The sequence below is a fragment of the Crinia signifera genome, chromosome 6, assembly GCF_055691185.1.
Source record: "Crinia signifera chromosome 6, ASM5569118v1, whole genome shotgun sequence".
NCBI lineage: Eukaryota > Metazoa > Chordata > Amphibia > Anura > Myobatrachidae > Crinia > Crinia signifera.
This window is the reverse complement of record NC_139222.1, coordinates 149803867-149823283: the sequence shown is the minus strand read 5'-3', so window position 1 is coordinate 149823283 and position 19417 is coordinate 149803867. Positions and strand designations below refer to the sequence as shown.

Below are 19417 nucleotides of genomic sequence, written 5' to 3'. Positions count from 1 at the left end.
TTTAATTCCATTTTTTTATTTTTTTTTATTCCATGAGAATTATCAACTCATCCTTTTAATGATTTTTATATTGTCTAAACAGATATGTTTATTTGAAAGAAACCGTCATATTTTCAAAAATATTTGAGTAACCTAGCCAGAGCTGGTTGCTTTTCCTTTTTATTTTTGGAGTGTATAAGGACTGACCATCCTTAAACAAGCCGAAGTTAGCAGTGCATATATATATATATATATATATATATATATATATATATATATATATATATATATATATATATATATATATATATATATATATATATATATATATATAATTTTTTTTTTTATTATTCACTTATTTCCTGGTGCCTGACCACTGAGTACATTAATCAACAGTTACAATTATCTTATAACTAATCCACCTTTTTATATATTGGATCAGAAGTTAGCAATAATACTTCAGGTTAGACAAGTAGTAGTGCTAATTTATTTGTCTGGGTTTTTTTTTTTTTCCTAGCTCCTATGAAGCGGAATCCACGATCTGACAATTCTGCTAAATACAGTAGAGAACCTTGTAAGATACTACTTTATTGTATGCTTTGCCAAATCCTATCTTCTATGCCCAATATTAATGTTTCTGAAAGGAGAGTACTATTCTCTATTTGTAATGCTATATACTGTCACTGAAATCCGTGCTGTATCATCTGACTAAATGCATATCTTTGCTACTTACTGGCTGCATTTGAAGGAAAGTAAATGCCTTCATTCTCTTTTAACACACAGCTTGCGGGTACAATGCTTTTCTTTGAGTGAAAGTGAATGAAGTACAAGTAGAGCACTATATTCTAACAAGAATGGCTGTTGGGTGTTCTATACAGTGATGTAATTTTAATATTGTTGCAGTTGAAAAAATGCACACTGGTGTGTTAGTAGCATGATGCGGAAGCTGTTATTCTTGAAAATCCATGTTTCCCTATATATTAGTGAAAGGAGATTCAAGTCAAGACCTTCCCTACATTCCTAAAAATATCCATGGAAATTAAGAGCGAATACCTGGTTTCCAAGAAGCCCCTGGCCCCTGACTGCAGAAGGGACTTTAATATTCAGCATGTATTGTTTATCTTTGAACTCTGGTTTAAATGCCGAGGTTGCTTAACCTAGGTTGTTTCACACTGCACCTCGACCCGAATCGACCTGGTGATAACCCAGGGTATTTGTGTGCTTTGAAAGGGGAATTAATGAGCAGGTCAAGCGCTTGAAAGCTTCACAATTTGCAGTGTTGGAAAAATAACGTCTCTAGAATGTGAAAATCCTTTTAAGCATCCCTACAGTATAAAATAACCAACATACAGATTTGGTGTAATTTTATTGCAGGAGAGATAGTATGGTACATTTCAACATCATTTGCATTGAATAGTTAAATGTATTGTTAGTAACTATTCATTAGCATGGTGTATAAATTATCAGAGGTTTATCAAAACGTTTGTCTCCAATTTCTTGTTTTGAGGTGGATGTGTGGTGTTTCCCCCTCTCCTCCGGTCACATTCTAAGCAGTGTTTTGGTATATATGATACATAGGTAGATATATACACACGTCTTTTGTTTTTCTCCATATCGATCTTCAGCATGATGGACTCATTCACATTATAACTTATGACCATTACTGATCTTGAGTCGATAAAGCTACTGATGAAGTCTGTTTAGACAAAACGTGTAGGGTTTCTGTACTGAGGGCAGACAGCATCATCCTCTGTCTGCCTGCTGTGTGGGAGGCACGCAGTGAGCCTTCCTGGACTCGGCCACCGGTGCTTTTGCTCACATCGCCAGGTGAGGATACAGGTAAGGGCACATAGCGCCATGTGGCACCTGGTCAGTGTTGCCTACTGCAGGGAGCAGCAGCTGAACGGGGAGTCTCGTCTGAGTGGTTTCCTGGGTAATATGTGACAGCGATGCCCCTTTGAAAATACAGCTGCCGCAGCGCAGCAGTGGGGGGAGGGCAGCTTACCCGGCCATTCTTGGAGTGGAAGCCTGGGAGAGGAAGGGCGGACCTTCTAAGGAGTCACTTCCTGGATGCTGACGTCATCTTTCACAGGCGCCATCTTTACCCACACTGCTGTCTCCCTTCAGACGGTGGCAGCTCTTGGTTCACCAGGGTCCCTGCACAGTCTGGCTCTTTCCCCAAGAAGACACCATGGGTACTTTGAGTCTTGGCTAGGAATATAATTGTATTGTGAGTGCAAATTTGGGGTTTGTGGCTCTTCTCCCACTATTCTAACTTAGGCCCTGGTCTGTTGTGTACTTCCCTCCTGTGTTTGTGTGCAAGCATGACTGGGAAAGGTGGTTCCTCTAAAAGAGCACTTAAAGTGTTCACCTGCAGGAATTGTAAGGAACAATTTACACAGCACATTAAGGACTTCGCCTTGTGTGAAACATGTTACAATGAGGAAGACTCCCCTGTCCTTCCTCAACAGCCTCCCACAAGTGATTCTTTCACTACTGTATTTGCAGCCTTGACTGCAGACCTGCATGTTAACATTGATAAAATAGGCTCTACTAGTCTCCATGGGCTTGTTCACTCAAGAAAGCTATAGATGACCTGGCAAAGACTCTCCCTGTGCCTGACTGGGTTAACCCCTTGTCATCTGCTCAGGTTAGAAGGATGGGTATAGCCTCTATCATGCACTTTGATGTAGTTTATTTAGGCAAACAATTAGAAACCCCAGCAGCAGTTTCTAATTTTGGGAAAACTCTTAAGGCAACCAGTATCTTTTCCGGAGTCAACTGAGTTAGATAATATTTTGGTGGAAGCCTGGCATGCACCGGATAAAGCGTTTCAAATCAACAACAGGTTAAGGCTTTTATACCCTTTTCCACAGGAATCAAGGCCCCCCACAATAAAGCCATAAAACATTTGGCAGTTAGAATGAATTACAGCTATCATCAGATGGACGTATATGTTTGGTAATGTTCTAATTCCTGATAACGACATTGTGGCACACTGTGCCAGATGAGTTCTAGGCATGGAGCACCGTTTCAAAAAGTTTGCTGGCTACAGCACTGTTCACCATCCATAATTTTACTAATACTACAAGGCAGTGTCCCTATTGTAGCAGAATCCCCCAAAAGCAAATGTTACCACAAAAAGTTGCCACAAGTTGCCTGAAAAACATGAACTGTTGATAGATCTTGAGGATAGGCTTGGTCACCCCTGATCTACGCCTTAGGTTTTAGTCTCCACATTAAAGCCACTTCTCTGTAGGATCTTTGTACTTCGCTAAATACATTGTCTGCTTGGCAGCAGGATAAAGCTGTATCCATTTAGTGGGGGAAATTAACTAAGATGGAAGTTCGATTTCACATGGGATGTTGCTATGTGCAACCAATCAGATCCGGTTAATTATCTTTTAGAGGGCGCTAAATAAGTAGCTTCTTATTGGTTACCCATAGCAACATCCCATGTGAAATAGAACTTCCATCTTAGTAAATTTCCCCCAGTGTGCGTTAAACGGCTTAGTCAAAGGAACTTTTAACCTGGCTGTCTGTCATTTATTGTGATGCTACTTTTGTAATGTGGTATAAACTATATAGATTGTTGAATGTATGTCTTAATTTAGAATGTTGCAATACATTGGTTAAGGGCTTTATGCTGCTTTATCATTTTTTTCTTAATTTTTTTCTTTTTATACTTCGTTTTATTTCTTTTTTTTGTTTTTTTTTTAGGTTTTTTTTTTTTTCTCATAGGTCAAATACTGCTTTCATTTTTATTTTATTTTTTATTCTATTTTTTTTTCTTAATTTTATGTTCTTGCAGTAACACATACTTTGAAGAAACCTGATGATATAGCTCCAAAAGCTGTGACATTGGAACTGGACCCTAACAGGTTTAAATGCAAGATTTTGGATTGCAACAAATCTTTTCGCAAAGCCAAACTGCTGCATTACCATATGAAGTATTACCATGGAGTTGAAAAGGCAGAGCAGGATCAGAGCCCTATGACCAGGCATATGCAGACAAGAGGCTCTTTAGCTCATGAAAAGGCCAACCAGCAAAGCTCAAAGAGGAGACGCACCACCTCTGGTTCTCTGCGTAAGACAGTTTGCCCTTTTATGTACTGTGGCTCTGTTTAGGTGTAGTTTGTAGTGCTGTAGTAATAAAGTCCTTTGATAACCAGATCATGGTTGAGACACAGGTTATACTTGAACTATTTGTTGCATTTTACTAAAGTAGTGCATCATCTCTTTATTTATTCATGTTTTTCTTTTTACGACGACTATACCATTTCTCCTTACTATGACTATTTGTTTTCTGGATACTTTACTTTCTAAAACTGGGACAAGCAGATATGTTGGCTTAGAAATCTGAGTTCCAAAGCAAAGCATTGCACCCCCCCCCCCCCCCCCTTTCTTATAAGCTTGTATGTATGGTTTAAAGTTCATATACACCGCCTCTATAAATACTTGCCTATCTGACCATCTCCACGAGGGAGAATGATCCGTTCCTGGACTTCCCTGGCATTATTGGCATCACCTGTGGTGAGCTAGTTAATTGGTAAGAAATGCATTTCACCACAGGTGATGGCAGTCATACATTACCAGGGAAGTCCAGGAACAGAGCATTTCTAGCACATGGTTCTCTTGAGCGAAGCTGTAAATAATAAAAGGATATCTATATAACAATGAAGCAATGTGAGCATAACCAAAAAAAACTTTTTTTTTTTTTCCATTTTATTTTTTGTTTCTCTACATAATGTTCTTTTGCATGTTTATGCTTGTAGTCTTCCTAAAATCAAATTAAACGAAATTGTGACACTTACTGTACAAATCCTGCATATACACTTATTTTGGTTACCAATGTTTTTTTCTGAAAGTAGAAGTGGTCATAGTTTTGCAGCATTTAAGTAGATAACGGTGTTAAGCACATACTCAATCGCAGGATCATACCTTTTGTGTACAGGAATTTTAAGGGGGATGGGGAGCAGAACTTCTCCAATAGTCTCAAGGTGTGGGGTATTTTTACCAAAAAAAAAAGTGGAAAAATTCAGTGTATACTTGTCCAAATACTTACTCTTGGACTAATGCTTTGGTCAATACATGTACAAGCTACATTGATCCTGCTACTTCTTTACTCTGTTGTCCTAAAAAAAAGTTTCATTCTGTACTTTAAGAACTTTGTACTATCCTAGTACCAGTTTATCAGACACTTCCTGCAGTATTTAATTATCTTGTTTAATTTTTTGGCTTTTTCATTTGGAGCACTAACAGACTTGGTGCTGAGACCTCTCCTCTTCTGTTTATAACTTTTCTCTTGGGAGAACTTTTGTTTTCCTTTCAGTAAAGCTTCTGCCATCTTGATACTCCAATTTATCCTTAAACTAGATGACAAGTGTCACACCTAACAGATTTGCAGCCTCTCAGTCTAGGGTCCATGGGTTAAAATCTGATAAGGGTGCTCTTATACACCTCCTGACAGTCTGGATTCTGACTGTCATTACACCAACTTTGGGATCTCTACTTTTTTAAAACCCAGACAATTGGGATCCTGACTGATAAAATATTCTCCCCTGTGGGGGTCCTGGACCCCCATAGAGGAAGAATAGAATAGGTGGCGAGATGGTGAGCTCGCAAGGGGCTATGTTGCGCTCGCCCCACTGTTGGAGACCCAGCAGTCAGGATTCCCAGCAGTCAGGATTCCGTTGTCTGACTATGCTGGATTCTTACGGTCGGCGTTCTATACCACACACCGCAAAAATATGGTTTAACAGTCTCTCTCTGTGTGTGTCTCTCTCTCTTTTTTTCGGTACTTGTGTATTATCACGGCGCCCATCGCATCCCACTAAGGTATGCGATGGCATGTGATTTTCCCGTCAAAACGGAAAACTGTACAATAAAATATCGCATGCGATTTTTAGTTGTACAAGCACCCTGATGGGTGCATACAATGTTAAATGCCCCCCCATTGTCAACGCGACCCCCACTATGAACGCCAACCTGAAGCGTGGCGTGCGCAGCGGTACGCGTCCTCTGACCTTTTCATGCCCCCACTATCCACGTCGTCGTGGAGTTTATTTTAGATAGTGTGACGAGCGCACGCAGAATACGAGCCCGAAGCGTGGCGGAATACATGTGAAGTCATCAGCGTCCCCTTGCGGGGCTCGCCACTCTTTGGGCTCGCTGCACTAGACACCAAATCTAAAATAAACTCTACGCCGACATGGATAGTGGGGGTATGAAAAGGTTGGCGGACGCGTACCGCTGTTCCTTGCGGGCTTGCTTCGGGTTGGTGTTGATAGTGGTGGTGGCGTTGACAATGGGGGGGGGGGGTGCATTTAACATTGAAAGCACCTATTAGGGTGCTTGTACAATTAAAAATGGCATCGCATGCGGTTATATCGCATGCGATGTACTAAGATGAACATCGTGGGCGCCGTGATAATACAAAAGTAGTTTTTTATTAATCATGTATTTTTATTGAATTTTAGAAAACACAAACAAAGAAAAATAAAGCAAAAACATAAACATTATATGTGTTGGGCATTATTCAGACAATACTGTGCATAGATAATGTGTTTACAGTATAATAGATTTCAGGAGAAATAGACAATGAACAAGAAAATACAATAAAACATATGGGTTGGCATTGGGTTTGAGCGACAAGTCCTCCACTTTAATCATATAAAAAGTAGTATAGGTGAATTACGGGCAAGAGTCTTGTAGATACAGTTCAGAGGTCTGCTATAAGTCCCAAATGTTGTTGAATTTTCCTAGGCAATCCCGCTTGGTATACATGAAACGCTCCTGCGATATAGTGGTATTGACAAGCGCAATCCACATATTAGTAAATGGAGGGGCCGGACTCATCCAGGCTCTAGGAATACATACTCGGGCCAGGGTGAGGAGGCTATTGACATATATCCTGTGATGATTAGGAAGAAGATCTTCCAGATCCAGACCAAAAACACAGATACGAGGGTTAAAGCGTGGCACTTGCGCCCCCGTAACTCTAACATTTGCTAAAACTGTGTCTTAAAAGGAATATGTCCGCGGGCAACTCCGCATTAAATGCCAGAAGTCAGCCCCAGGTCCCAAAAACTTAGGGCAAGCATCAGACCCGGTGCCACCCATTTGTCTCAATCTGTGTGGGGACCAATAAACTCTGTGTAGGATATACAATTGGATCTGCTGGAACCTGGTAAACGCAGTGGCACCTCTAGGGGAGCCCAGCATATGAGTCCAATCCTCCTCCTCAATGGGCCCTATATCCACTACCCATCTAGCTCGCAAAGTACCCAATTGGTCAGCGCCAGAGAAGGTAAGCTATTCCTGATTTCTGGCTCCATAATGATGGCACACTACCACTAGCCAGAATGTAGAGGTGAAGTGTCACAGATCAGCGTAATTAAAAGGGCTATGCTTTTTAGTAGCAATTTTTATATTGATTGTCTTTAATTAGTTTGCCCGGTAAAATGTCTAGCTAATACCACTTTCAGACCAAAATGCTCCGTCCCTGCGCACTGGTTGCAAGCTGCGTTCCAAAGGCTTGAAACCATATAACCCTGCAGGCTGGGCCTAGGTTATTGCTGGGGCTTCTCTGCTGGCGCTTGGGCATGGCATCTCTATGCACTAGTGAACCGGTTCTTCATACAGTATTAACACGACTTTTATCCCCATGGGAGTATTTGGTTGGTAATCTCTTTCCCCTGACTATTTCTCTGTAAGGCGATAGGGCTTTATGTATAGACACCAGTGCAATAGTGTTACTAGGACAGTTTCCTCAGATCACATGACATAGCTTTTTAGAAAGAACTCATGTGATAATGATGAGGTTCGTTGCTTGTGTGTGAAGATTGATAATGGACATAAAAAAAGCATTTACTTGAGTAGTTTGCTGTGGCTTATCCTATGGATTGTAAACTTGCGAGCCCTCATTCGTGAAACGGAATATGCTGCACTTTGTAAAACTGTTAATAAAGTGCAGCATTTTCTGTTAGCATCATCTTTTGAGATCATCTTGTGTTGAGAATAATTGTTGCTGTACTGGTGAGTTCATTTCAGCGTTTCCTGCATTCAGTATCATTTTGGATGTTGTCTAGGGGAGTTGTGAATGCTGGCACTTTTTTGTACAGTTCTCTTCCTCAGCAGCATTCATCTTGGTATTTGTAAAAAAAATGGATTAGTAGCTCTCCATTTCACTTACGGCAACTAATTCTCAAAAGCCTCTCCTACAATGCTCTGTAAAAAGAACTAAAGCTGTTTTTCTTGTAGGAAATTGCTGAGAACTAATCCATTAGATTAGTACTGTAATGAGGATATCCAGCTGATGTACATTTTATTAATGTCAAATTCATGGTTTTATTTATTTTGCTATTTAGGGGCTCAGAGTAGATCCATTTGTAACCTGCAGAGAATAGCGATATCGGGAGGGTGGGAGGTTGTTTCGCCAATCGGCTGTTAGTTGGGGGGAAAAGGGGGAGTCGCTCCTAATAGGGTAAACACAATAAATTTAGTGTAGCTGCACTATAGGTGTTAAAAAATAAATATCAATATAATCCAAAATAAATAAAATGTAGTGGCTAAAAAAGATACTTTATAATAATTATTCACCCAAACGGTCAGTTGTTTAGCTGTTGTACTGAATAAAATGGATCAAGTGTCCATTCCTATTGTGGCCTTGAAATGAATGTTCATAGATGACAGATGAATGGCTCTAGTTGATCCTAGAAATCCTTCTTTAATCCGGTAGCTGCTTGAAGTATAAGTCCCCACTAGGGGACTATAGGGAAGGCTGCAAGTTCTCAAAGCAGACCTGTGTCCCGGTAGGTTGCTTTGGAGGTTCTGGGTATAAAATGCATCTTTTCAAATATGCACCTTTTGAATAAGCTGCTTATTTGGATGCAGCAAAATGTGTTCGATAACAGCCATCTGGACCAAACTCTTTGGTACCTGTTGTGAATTTGTGACCGAACCAGCCCTGGATAATGCCTTTATTAGCCTGTTGAATTTTTGAGAATAGGGTCTGTACAGTGTAAAAGTTTAAAATGGGCAAATCATCCACAGATAATTACTTAGGTTTGTTGTATTCTACTGTCATTTTAAGGGTTTCTCACTAGATAGGGATTTCACTGTAACCTCCTAGTACAACAAGTACGCGAGGTGTGCAATTACTTTCTGGCTGTGCTGTGCATAGATAAAGTAGATGCAAGTTGACACTGGTTGTGAGCTGTATTTTTGGACTATAGTTCTTGTATACACCATCCCTAAAGAGTTTGAGTGGTTTGCCGAATTTTGGCACAAGAGACTCCCTGCATGTAGCGTTGTTCTGACCTGTGTCTGCCAACCAATGACAATGTTGCTACCATATGTGCCATAGTTTAGTTGGATGCCAGGGTGACTGGCCCAATTAGGGGTAGGGCATGTCATCTGTATCCATCCACTTGATATTTCACAAAAAGCTTGGCCTCTGCAAGGATTCTGACTTGAGAGTATAAGTAGACTCTGATGTGATGCTGCAACATGCTGGCCAGTTTTGATAGTGGTCAGTCAAACAGTCTTGGATGAATCCTTGATTTACAGTTTCCACCTTAAGACCAGACAGTCGGCCCAGTGAACACCTGTTGGAGGTGTGATAAAACAGAAGTTCTGGTGTGAGCACAATGTGACCAAGCAGACTGGCTGTATATGTAGCCATCATCTCCTGGATGGCTACATGGGCAAAACAGAAATCCTAATTTTTTTTCTCTCATATCTCACTCAATGATTGACAAAACCATAGTCTTCTACCAACTTTAATGCTTGTGGTCAATTAACTCCTCCTAAACCCCAACGTTGAAAGTCTGGCTCAATCCTGTTGTTTCCAGCTATGTAACATCGCTTACATCAGTTTGTTTCTCTCACAGAATGAGACTAAACTTTTATCATCCTCACTGGTTATCTCATTGCAGCATTCTCCTCACTGGTCTCCCGGGCTCTCATTTTGCACCCCTACAATCTTTTCTTAGCTCCGCAGCAAAGACAACTTCTGCTTCCCCACATGTATGCTTTATTTTGTATTGAGAATCGTGTTGCGAATTGTTACCTGACTGTTTTTTTGGTTTTCAGTTACTGTACTGTGAAGTTCTGTGTACCTTGTATTGTTCTAATGTGCGCCATATGTACAACATTCCAAAACACTTGTGCCTTTTTTATAAATAAAACGTTACAGTAATACCACTTGTGCAAGAGCATGCTGGGGACTGGTACAAAAACCATTGCTTGCCACAACTGCTGTCAGCCATTTCCAGACACCATTCAATAACTTATGCCTGGTACACACCAGGACGATGGTGCTCGTGAGTGGGTCGTCACAGGAACGTACAACCCGCTCACGAGCTGACAGCGCCGCAAACACGCTGCAGAAATCACGACCCCACCCCAATGCAATGGTCGGTTCTGAAATCCTACCTGCAGCAGGTAGGATCTCATAAAAGACCGACTGACCCGTGGGCCGTGCATCAGATCGGGATCGCATCAAAAGGACACTGAAATGGCCAATTTACATACATCGGTCAAGTTTGTATCTAAATTTACTCATTTTGGGCCATATCGTCCTGGTGTGTACCCCACATTACACTCGTGATCCTTCCCTTCTCCATCATGACAAGGCACCTGCTCACAAGTCCAGGAAAGTGGTGGATTTTCTGGGCCATGAATGCATCCAGGAGCTTGTTTATTCACCATACAAGCCAGTCCTGGCCTCTTGTGACTTTGTTTTTCCTCATATAAAGCACAAGATGCATGGCATTCGTTATGAGTCGCTGAAAGTTGCAATGGAAACCTTCATTCTGCATGTGGAAAACATGCTTCACCAAGTGATTTCAGCGCATGCTACATTGAAAAGACTGCTCTGGCAAATACTAGTATGGTAATTGAATGTATGTTCATGTTTGTAAATATGTTTTTGGTGCATCCGGAAGCTTATTGCACACCTCTCGTAAGTAGTCTTTGAATTAAATGTTTAGGTTTTTTACTGCTTACCCACATAACTCCTAACTATATATCTATATTCTATAGCAGTGATTTTCAACCTTTTTACCTTGCGGCACACTAAATAAGATTTTAAAATTGCCAAGGCACATCATGAGATCCACACAGGGCAAAACACATTGGCCCCCACAGGAAAAAAAACAAACCAATTGGCCCCCATATCAAAAACCATCACATTTGTTCCCACAGGTAACAAAGAAGAGACCAGTAATTAACAATTAAACTGGTGGTGGCTGTAAACTGGTTTGGGCATCTCTAGATCTGGGGGCACACTTGAGAGCAGCTCAAGGCACACTAGTGTGCCACGGCACAGTGGTTGAAAATCACTGTTCTATAGGGTTATAAAAAAATATTTGTTCATGTGGTTAGCTGTCTTTGTTTAAACAAAAAGGGAAAATCGCTTATTAATCACTTTTATGAAGAGCTTTCTGGAATTAAATGTTTATTTGCTCATTCTTCTGACTTAGCATTCTGCCTGGTGGTCTCAACCCTGGTTTGAGTTCATTGAAGTACATATATTTTGCATACATGTTATCCAGGTAGTACATACGTAGGTAGTTTCATTTCCCTCCTGTTCATTAGAGGGAATGCAGCACCAACATTTTTTTTTCTAACCCTGTAGAACCCAATACACTTCAGACCTCTCTAAGAAGTTTATCCCATGATGGCAAAGATAGAATGTGTGAGAAGAGGCGACACTCCACTCCAGCGACAAACAGCTCAAATGCTTACCGCGCTTCACTTAAAGAGAAGAGTAAAGAAAATCAAATCCAGAAGTTCCATCGCAAACCAGAGAAGGTTTTAGATGGTGGTAAGCTTCATTGATCTAGTTTCATACTGCCAAATCTGAATCCCTGTACAAGCTATGTCCCAGAGGGCCTTTCTGAGCAATTTATTTTACTATCTCTACTAGTGTGTAAAATCACTTCCTCCCTGCCGGGGGGGTCCACCAGTCGAAATTTCCAGGTACATACCGGTAAATTGGCTACCGCTGTACCTGGCGACGTGAAGAAATCCCAAACAAAATCTATTCTGTTCCGAACCTGCAATGTGGATGTGTGCAAGGCTTTATGCTCAAACCTTATTGGTCTCACAAATGTGGTGCTGAATAGTGTGATCTTTTCTATTGCTGTATACATTGGGACTTAGGGGTATATGTAGCAAAGCTTACCGAGAGAGTGCTAACCAATCCGCTCATAACAATCAGTCTACATGTTGTGTTAGATAAAAGTACCAACCAATCGGCTCCTGTCATTTTGCAATCTCCAGTGTTTCATACTTGCTCATTAGTAACAAATGTGTAATGTTACAATCAGACAGAATGGAGTGGCTGACAAATGAGGTTGAATGATGCATTATGATAATAGTTGTTCATTAATTTTAGACTATTTGTTCCAGTTTTTGCAGCTTTCTACTTTCAGTTGTTCATCTTCTCTAGTTTTTACTATTAAATATAAAATGTGCATCATGTAGATGTATGAAGTAACCAGTGAACATTCATTTATAGTTAAAGAAAATGTACAAGAGAAGTGTAAAGACGTTCTGAGCCTACAATCCAAGAGGAAAAATAAAAGATCAAAGTCAGGTAATTTTGTATTAAATTAACTATTAAGTGAACTAGATAGTCTTTCAACGGTATAGATCTAAATACATTATGGACCTGACACAGAGGTGCACACAGTTTTGATATTGCACACAAGTGGACAATAGGCCTATTTCAGCATGGATCGCTAATCAGAGTTTGCAAATTGAGGGATTATCGTATGTCTGTGCATGTGCAGCTGACGCATAGGGCTTAAATGGGCCCAAATAACTAAAAATATCAGTATGCATAGATGTTTCAAAGTAGCTACTGTTTGACAGCATGCCAGTATTGCGGGGCAGAAACATGGTGTTTTCTGGTTGTCTTTGCGAAAGCGCAGTCGTACACAGGTTTTTTTTTTGGGGGGGGGGGGGGGGGGGATTATTGGAAGCTCCAGACTGGTACTGATGAAAAACTGTTCGCTGGTTTGGATTTTTTCAAATGGATCAGCAAATAGTGTTTTTTTTTTTTAATGCATTTGCAATTTTGCTAGACTCCTCTGTCTGGGCGGCATCTTTCTGCTCAGTCAATTGCAAACTTTCTGATAAGCCATCCATGCTGAATTGGCCCAATGTTTAAGTGCCCCAATGGTTACAGCTTGGGAAGACAGTCGATATTCTTGGAAAGTTGTTAGGGTGGCTTACTGGAAAGATCTGCAAAGCCTACGCCGGCTTCACAAGCCGTGTGGGCATCTTCACTTTGCTGCCTCCCTTGTGTCTCTGTATGTGTGTCAATCTAGTCCTTTTGAGGACTCTAATGTGATAATTGTTAGAGTGTATCAGCTAACTTGTAACCAGCCGCTGCACGGGAACTGTGCCTAACTTGCGTACCAGCCGGTGACTGCTGTACCGCCTCGCAGTACATATCCCTGCACGGGGATTGTCTGCGGCGGCGGCGGGTCACGCCGACGCAGCCCCTAACCTATACACCAAAGTGCATGCTGTTATCTACCTATATAAATTTCAATGTCATGCAAAAAAACTAATTTTTCTGGGGATTGACCTTTGCGCTATCTGCAGCCTGGAATATCGTTGATGTGTATGAATCACCTTCCATACAAAATACACACAGATACAAGAAAAAATACCAACATAATCCTGGGCACTGATAGGAGTGTTTTTCACAATTTTTTCCTCATTCAGAGTGATACCCAAAATGAAAACACAGAAAGGGATGCAATAGTGTGATATTATTTTCACAACAGGTTATCTCTAAAATAGAAATAATGTTTGGAGTATTGAGACCCGTACCCTTTATGTTCGTCTACTATTAAGAGTAGACCTAAATCGCTTATGCAGGAGCGGTACCGTCACCGGCCAGTCAGCAATGCAGCCAAATTAATTCGGCATACATGCCAAAAAAGCTTGAAGCTGCTATAGTGTAATACCGCTTATTTATTCACAACATAGATTAAAAACAAAGGTGTAATACAGCAGACTCTAACCGAATAAAATTGTCTACAGGGAATTGCAGACAAGTCAAAGATTTTATATCCCAGGCGTCCCCGGAGCCTTTGTCCAGTAAAAATCCAGTGTTGTCCACCTCCTCTCCACGGCCAACGCGTTTCAAAACCCAGATGGTTTATTTTTCAAGGCATGTGGAGATACACAACCTATTCCCATATTTATACCCCAAATGGGGTAACCTATTTCCAGACACGGAGTATCTAACTTCTAATTTCCCCTGTTACACATTGTAATAACATAATCCAGTCCAGAATATCTAGATATCTATTGCCACAGATGTATGGAATCGTGGCATCTGCTGCCTTCCTTTCACTTCCGCAATCCGTCTTTCTCCGGAAGCGGAAGTGACGTCTGTGTTCCATATCTTTAGAAGTCCGGACGTCCCTTCCTCCATATGCGTTCCACAGTACTTTATTATAGCAGCTACCGGACTTCCGGGAGCCATCTTTTTCTTTCCCATTCTGCGGCTAGATTTATTTGTTCCGCTTGTAGATTTTTATATACATCTTCCGTCTGCCATTTTTCAGTGATTCTCGGTATATATGGAAGCAAATAGACATGAATGGATTAGGACATGTATGAAATTTCATAAACACGTTCAAATAGCAGCATTAGTTATAATAGCAGCATAAAAACTTTTTCTATCTACTAGCAGCATGAAATGAATAAAAACCATATATTTTAATTTCAGCATATTTAAACCTACTAAAAACAGTAAAATTACATAAACCACTTGAGTTAAAAATCTTTGTTTAAACCCCCTGGAATCAATGTTAGATGATTAAAAATCAAGGTCATTACACTTTTAGCTAGGATGGTGGCAATGTCACCTCCTCTACTATTTGCATTGACCCAGGGCCGGTGCCAGCCCTGTCGGAGCCCCAGGCGACCTCCCCCCCCCCCCTCTCCGCTCACCCGCTCCGGCAGATTATTTTGCTCGGGGGAGGGGGGGGGGTGCAGCAGCGGGTGCCTGTTGTGGATGTCGTCACTGGGGGAGGGGGCTCCCGGGGATCGTGGGTGCGCCGGTGCGGGCAGCCAAAGATGGGTTAGCAGCGGGTTCACCGCTGATCCAGGCGGCGGGACCACCCTCTGATTATTTCGCCCTCTAGTGGTGGCGCATTGACCTTTTTTAGAACATCTTTTTTTTTTTTTTTTAAACTGGGGTTACACTGATGCTGATTTTTAAAATGCATAGATAGGGCATGAGTCTCCAGGCCTTTGCAGACATTTCTTACATGTTCACTCATCCTCACTTTAAAAGGCCTGCTTGTCCTGCCTATATAAAACTTATTGCACGTGCACTCAATAGCATAATTTACATTAAATGAATGACTAGTTAAAAAATCCTTGATGACATGTTTTTTCTCAATAATGGTGACTTCCACAACTTTAGGACTGAAATTATTTTTGACGGTTTTGCACCCTACACAAGCACCACATCTGTAAAAACCTGTTGAGGATATTGTTGATTTTTTTTAGGTGATGTGGGACACAAACTTTTAACCAGCTTGGTTTTCAAATTTGCATACTGGTTTTGATGGAATTTCGGCTCCTATTATGGGGTCTTTTTTAAGAAGGCCCCAATGCCTTTTGAATGATCTTTTTCACATCCTGATGCTTTGAGGGAAAGTTTATGGTCCTTCTTTCCTTAGGAATGAACAGGGACTCTCTATCCAAGCTTTGCGCTTGGACAAATGATTCCTCCCACTTTTCCTGCATTATAGCCACTTTGCAGGAACCAATCTCTCATCTCTGCTGCTTGTTCATTGAAAACCTTTTGATCTGTGCAGTTTATTTTAAGACTTTTAAATTGCCCCATAGGGATTGAGTCAAGCCACCTATCCTGGTGGCAACGGTTTCTGTTTATATAAGCTTGTGACTGAATGTATACTGCATTGGTATATTAGCAGTAAAATTCTATTTGACAGCATCTGTGATACCACTGCGTTAAAAGAAACTGTCAAAGTGACTTAAAATACTAACCCACTCTATACAAAGCAAGAGATTGTAGTAATTTAAAATAAAATTGAGTGATACAGTTAGTATAATATTTTATTAGTGAACACCTCTTAGGAATTTACAAAATTACTGTGCCTAATCGCTGACTAGGGTGTTCATACACTAATCACAGAACTGAAATTAGCAACATATTGACACAGACCATCTAACAGATAAAGTCAAAAACTGATACACACTGACATTAATCACATACATTTAATCTAGTGAATAGAACAGACCTTTGAGTCTGCAGTATCTATTCAATATCTATAGTTATCACACACAGATTGCATTGTAATAAAAATCCAAGTGAAAATACACCTTTCCATGTATGTATGTGTATGTATGCATATGTGTGTGTGTGTGTGTGTATATATGTGTGTATATGTATGTATATATATATATATATATATATATATATATATATATATATATATATATATATATATATATATATATATATATATATATACATACACACACCCCACACATGCATTTTTAACTTGCACTGTATTCACCTTTTGTTGATGTTCTATGTCGTTATATTTCGCAGTTTTGATACAAATCATTACTGCAAGGTCACAGGTTTGGTTCTGCCCATGGCTAGCTATGTGCAAATTGTATATTGTCCCAGTGGTTGAGTGTGTTTCCTCTAGATACTCCAACACTCCAAAAATAAAATAGTAGGTACATTTACAAAATAAAAAAAGCCCTAGTGTGTGGGTGTTTGAGTCAGTCTAGATGGGCCAAGTGTTTTTTATCCGATTCGGTTTCCTTGCCTTTATATCTGAATAAGGTTTTATGTTTTAGCTATGTTAGGGCCAGATGCACTTCAAAAGTGATAAAATGGAGTGATAAACAGCCAGCCAATCAGCTCGTAATTGCCATGTCATAGACTGTGTTTGAAAAATGTCTGGCAGGATCTGATTGGTTGGTGGTTTATCACTCTCCATTTTATTACTTTTGAAGCTTAGTGCATCTAGCCCCTTATGCTTAATTCTCAGTCATAATTAAATTTTTTTCCCATAGGTGACCCGCAATACAGGGGTATGTCTTACTTATCTATACTTTTTCGATTCACTGAATGACACAAAGAAAATAAGAAATACTACTTATCCCTTTTTTGCTCCAATTGCCTAGTTTATGATTTTCAAATCTTCCCTGTGCGCACATTTAAGTCTTTCTAATATGCTTATGCCACTATTTTTGTAATGGAGTCCAATGAACATTAATTGCCACAACAAAGTTTTTATTGTTGATAAACAGTACTATGAAAAACAAACCATGGCCACCTTTCTGTTCACATTGAGAGGCAGGTGCATAACTTCCTCTCAAAAAATAAATGCTTATACCCCCTTTTTCGGTACATTTCAGTTCTGTGCCCTTTACATTTCTTCTATCTACTGGAGATTGGTTTGGGTGAGGTGTCCCATTGATACCACATAATGCCTCTTTATTCCTTATGCCTGAAATCTTGTCTGTTCACATAATGCCCTTGAACAAGTGTGTTTTGGTTTATAGAACATCATTTGATTTCTCTGTACTTGGATTGAACTTGTTGTCTCCTCTCATTTTACACAACACATGACTTAAACCAACTTCCCTTCTATTACTGGCTTATGTTTCTTGTCTTTTCCCCCCACAAATTTCAGATCTGTCTAGCAGTGAGGAAACAGTCATTGCTTCAAAGGACGTATCACCACCCCAAAAATCCCCTATAAAGCTCAATAACAATTGTAAAAATCCCTGTTCTATCAAAACCCTTGATAATGGCAAGCGTCGGGATACAGCCAAAATAAGTGGTAAGTAACTATTTTTCTACATTAGCTTTGACTTTTTTCTAAAGGGATACCATTGCCAAAATAATGACATACGGGGTAAGTCTTGTTGGTGAATGCCTGCACATAAAGCAGAGTTTATTTCCTTCTTGGACACACAAGTAGTAAATTAATACTTGGCATTTTGTAAGCATAATTGGTACATATTTCTCTCTTTTTTAATTTATTTATTTTTAATAGATGAGGAGACACTAAGTGATTCATGCACAGAAAGCTTGCTTTGGAGCGATGATGATTACAATGAAGAGATAGATGTCACAAATGCAGATGAAGAAATGCAGGAGGAAGAGGGAGACTGTGAACTTGTGCGCTGCATGTGTGAGGTTCAGGAGGAAAACGACTTCATGATTCAGGTACAAATCACTATTTATACAAACAGTATTTACAGATGTGCATGCAAAATAGTGTGTGTTTAATATAAGTATGTATATGGGTAGATGGTAAACAAAGTGGCGGGTCCATAGATGAAGGCATAACACACCGAAACAATGTCGATGACTGCTGACTTATTTGAGCCATAACATGGATGGGGGAATGTTTGTGTCCCATATACCAATGGCAATTTGTCATTATTAATTGAGCTGCCTATGATGTCTATTGCCGAATAATAAATAACTGATTCTTCATTTATCGAAGAGGTGTGCCTATTTGGACCATTTGGTTTTCCCATGTAATATTTGACCTGCACCCGGATTTTTTATAATTGAGTGCGGATCCCACAAATTTTCAGTGTGTGTGTATAATTATAGAATATAACATATTGCAGACAAAAGTGGATATGCCAAAACAAAGTTAAACTTGTTTAACAGTTTTTCATATTTTTTTTTTTTTCTTGTGCAGTGTGAAGAATGTTTGTGCTGGCAGCATGGTGTCTGCATGGGGTTACTAGAGGACAATGTCCCTGAAAAATACACCTGTTATATATGCCAGGATCCCCCAGGTAGTATTCCATTTTGAATCGTGCATGTGACTGCAGGTTATTGATTTTTCATTTTTCGTCTCAAAGAAATGATGAAATGTGTGCTAGCGGTTTATTTTTTATTTTTCTCCCATTACCTACACCATTCACATTTTAAGATGTAAATCACTGGATCTGATGCATTAGTATGTTAGTAAAACTGAAACCTTTTGATGCTTCAGCTGTCCAAAGCTTCTTTCAGTTTTAACTTCTGTAAGCCCAAACGGCAATATCCGGATTTTGGTCATCCATAGTGGTTACAGGCTTATACACTGGGTATAGATGGCTGAGAACCAAATAGATTAATTTCTCTCCCAGCAGCCCATGCTCCCACTTCAGCCCCCAGCCTCTAGGTCCAGTTTTGTTTGGTAACTTCGAGAAGCAGGGAACGGTTTCTTGAGGCTGCTTTTATGCAGTGTATAATTTTGTTTCCTTATTTTATATTTAATTTTTAACACTACTTAGCTGGCAGGGAGTTAGCGTACCATATAATTGCTCTCACTGCCTTTCCACCACAAACACTGGCAACCATATCAAAGATCCACCATTGACTCATTCAGTGCATGGTCTGAAACAA

General features: G+C 40.0%; 1 protein-coding gene across 4 annotated transcripts in view; it reads left to right on the top strand.

Moving 5' to 3' along the window:
- PHF20 (PHD finger protein 20) overlaps nucleotides 1-19417 on the top strand; it is a 94723-nt gene that overhangs the window by 54033 nt on the left and 21273 nt on the right. For 2 of the 4 annotated variants that reach the window (XM_083147612.1, XM_083147614.1), the window contains exons 10-16: nucleotides 497-553; nucleotides 3791-4066; nucleotides 11621-11809; nucleotides 12506-12583; nucleotides 17697-17846; nucleotides 18063-18235; nucleotides 18723-18822. In XM_083147612.1, coding sequence (XP_083003738.1) covers nucleotides 497-553; nucleotides 3791-4066; nucleotides 11621-11809; nucleotides 12506-12583; nucleotides 17697-17846; nucleotides 18063-18235; nucleotides 18723-18822 — 1023 coding nt within the window. The remainder of the gene's footprint in view (nucleotides 1-496; nucleotides 554-3790; nucleotides 4067-11620; nucleotides 11810-12505; nucleotides 12584-17696; nucleotides 17847-18062; nucleotides 18236-18722; nucleotides 18823-19417) is intronic. The other 2 variants (XM_083147615.1, XM_083147616.1) reach the window with 2 other exon arrangements.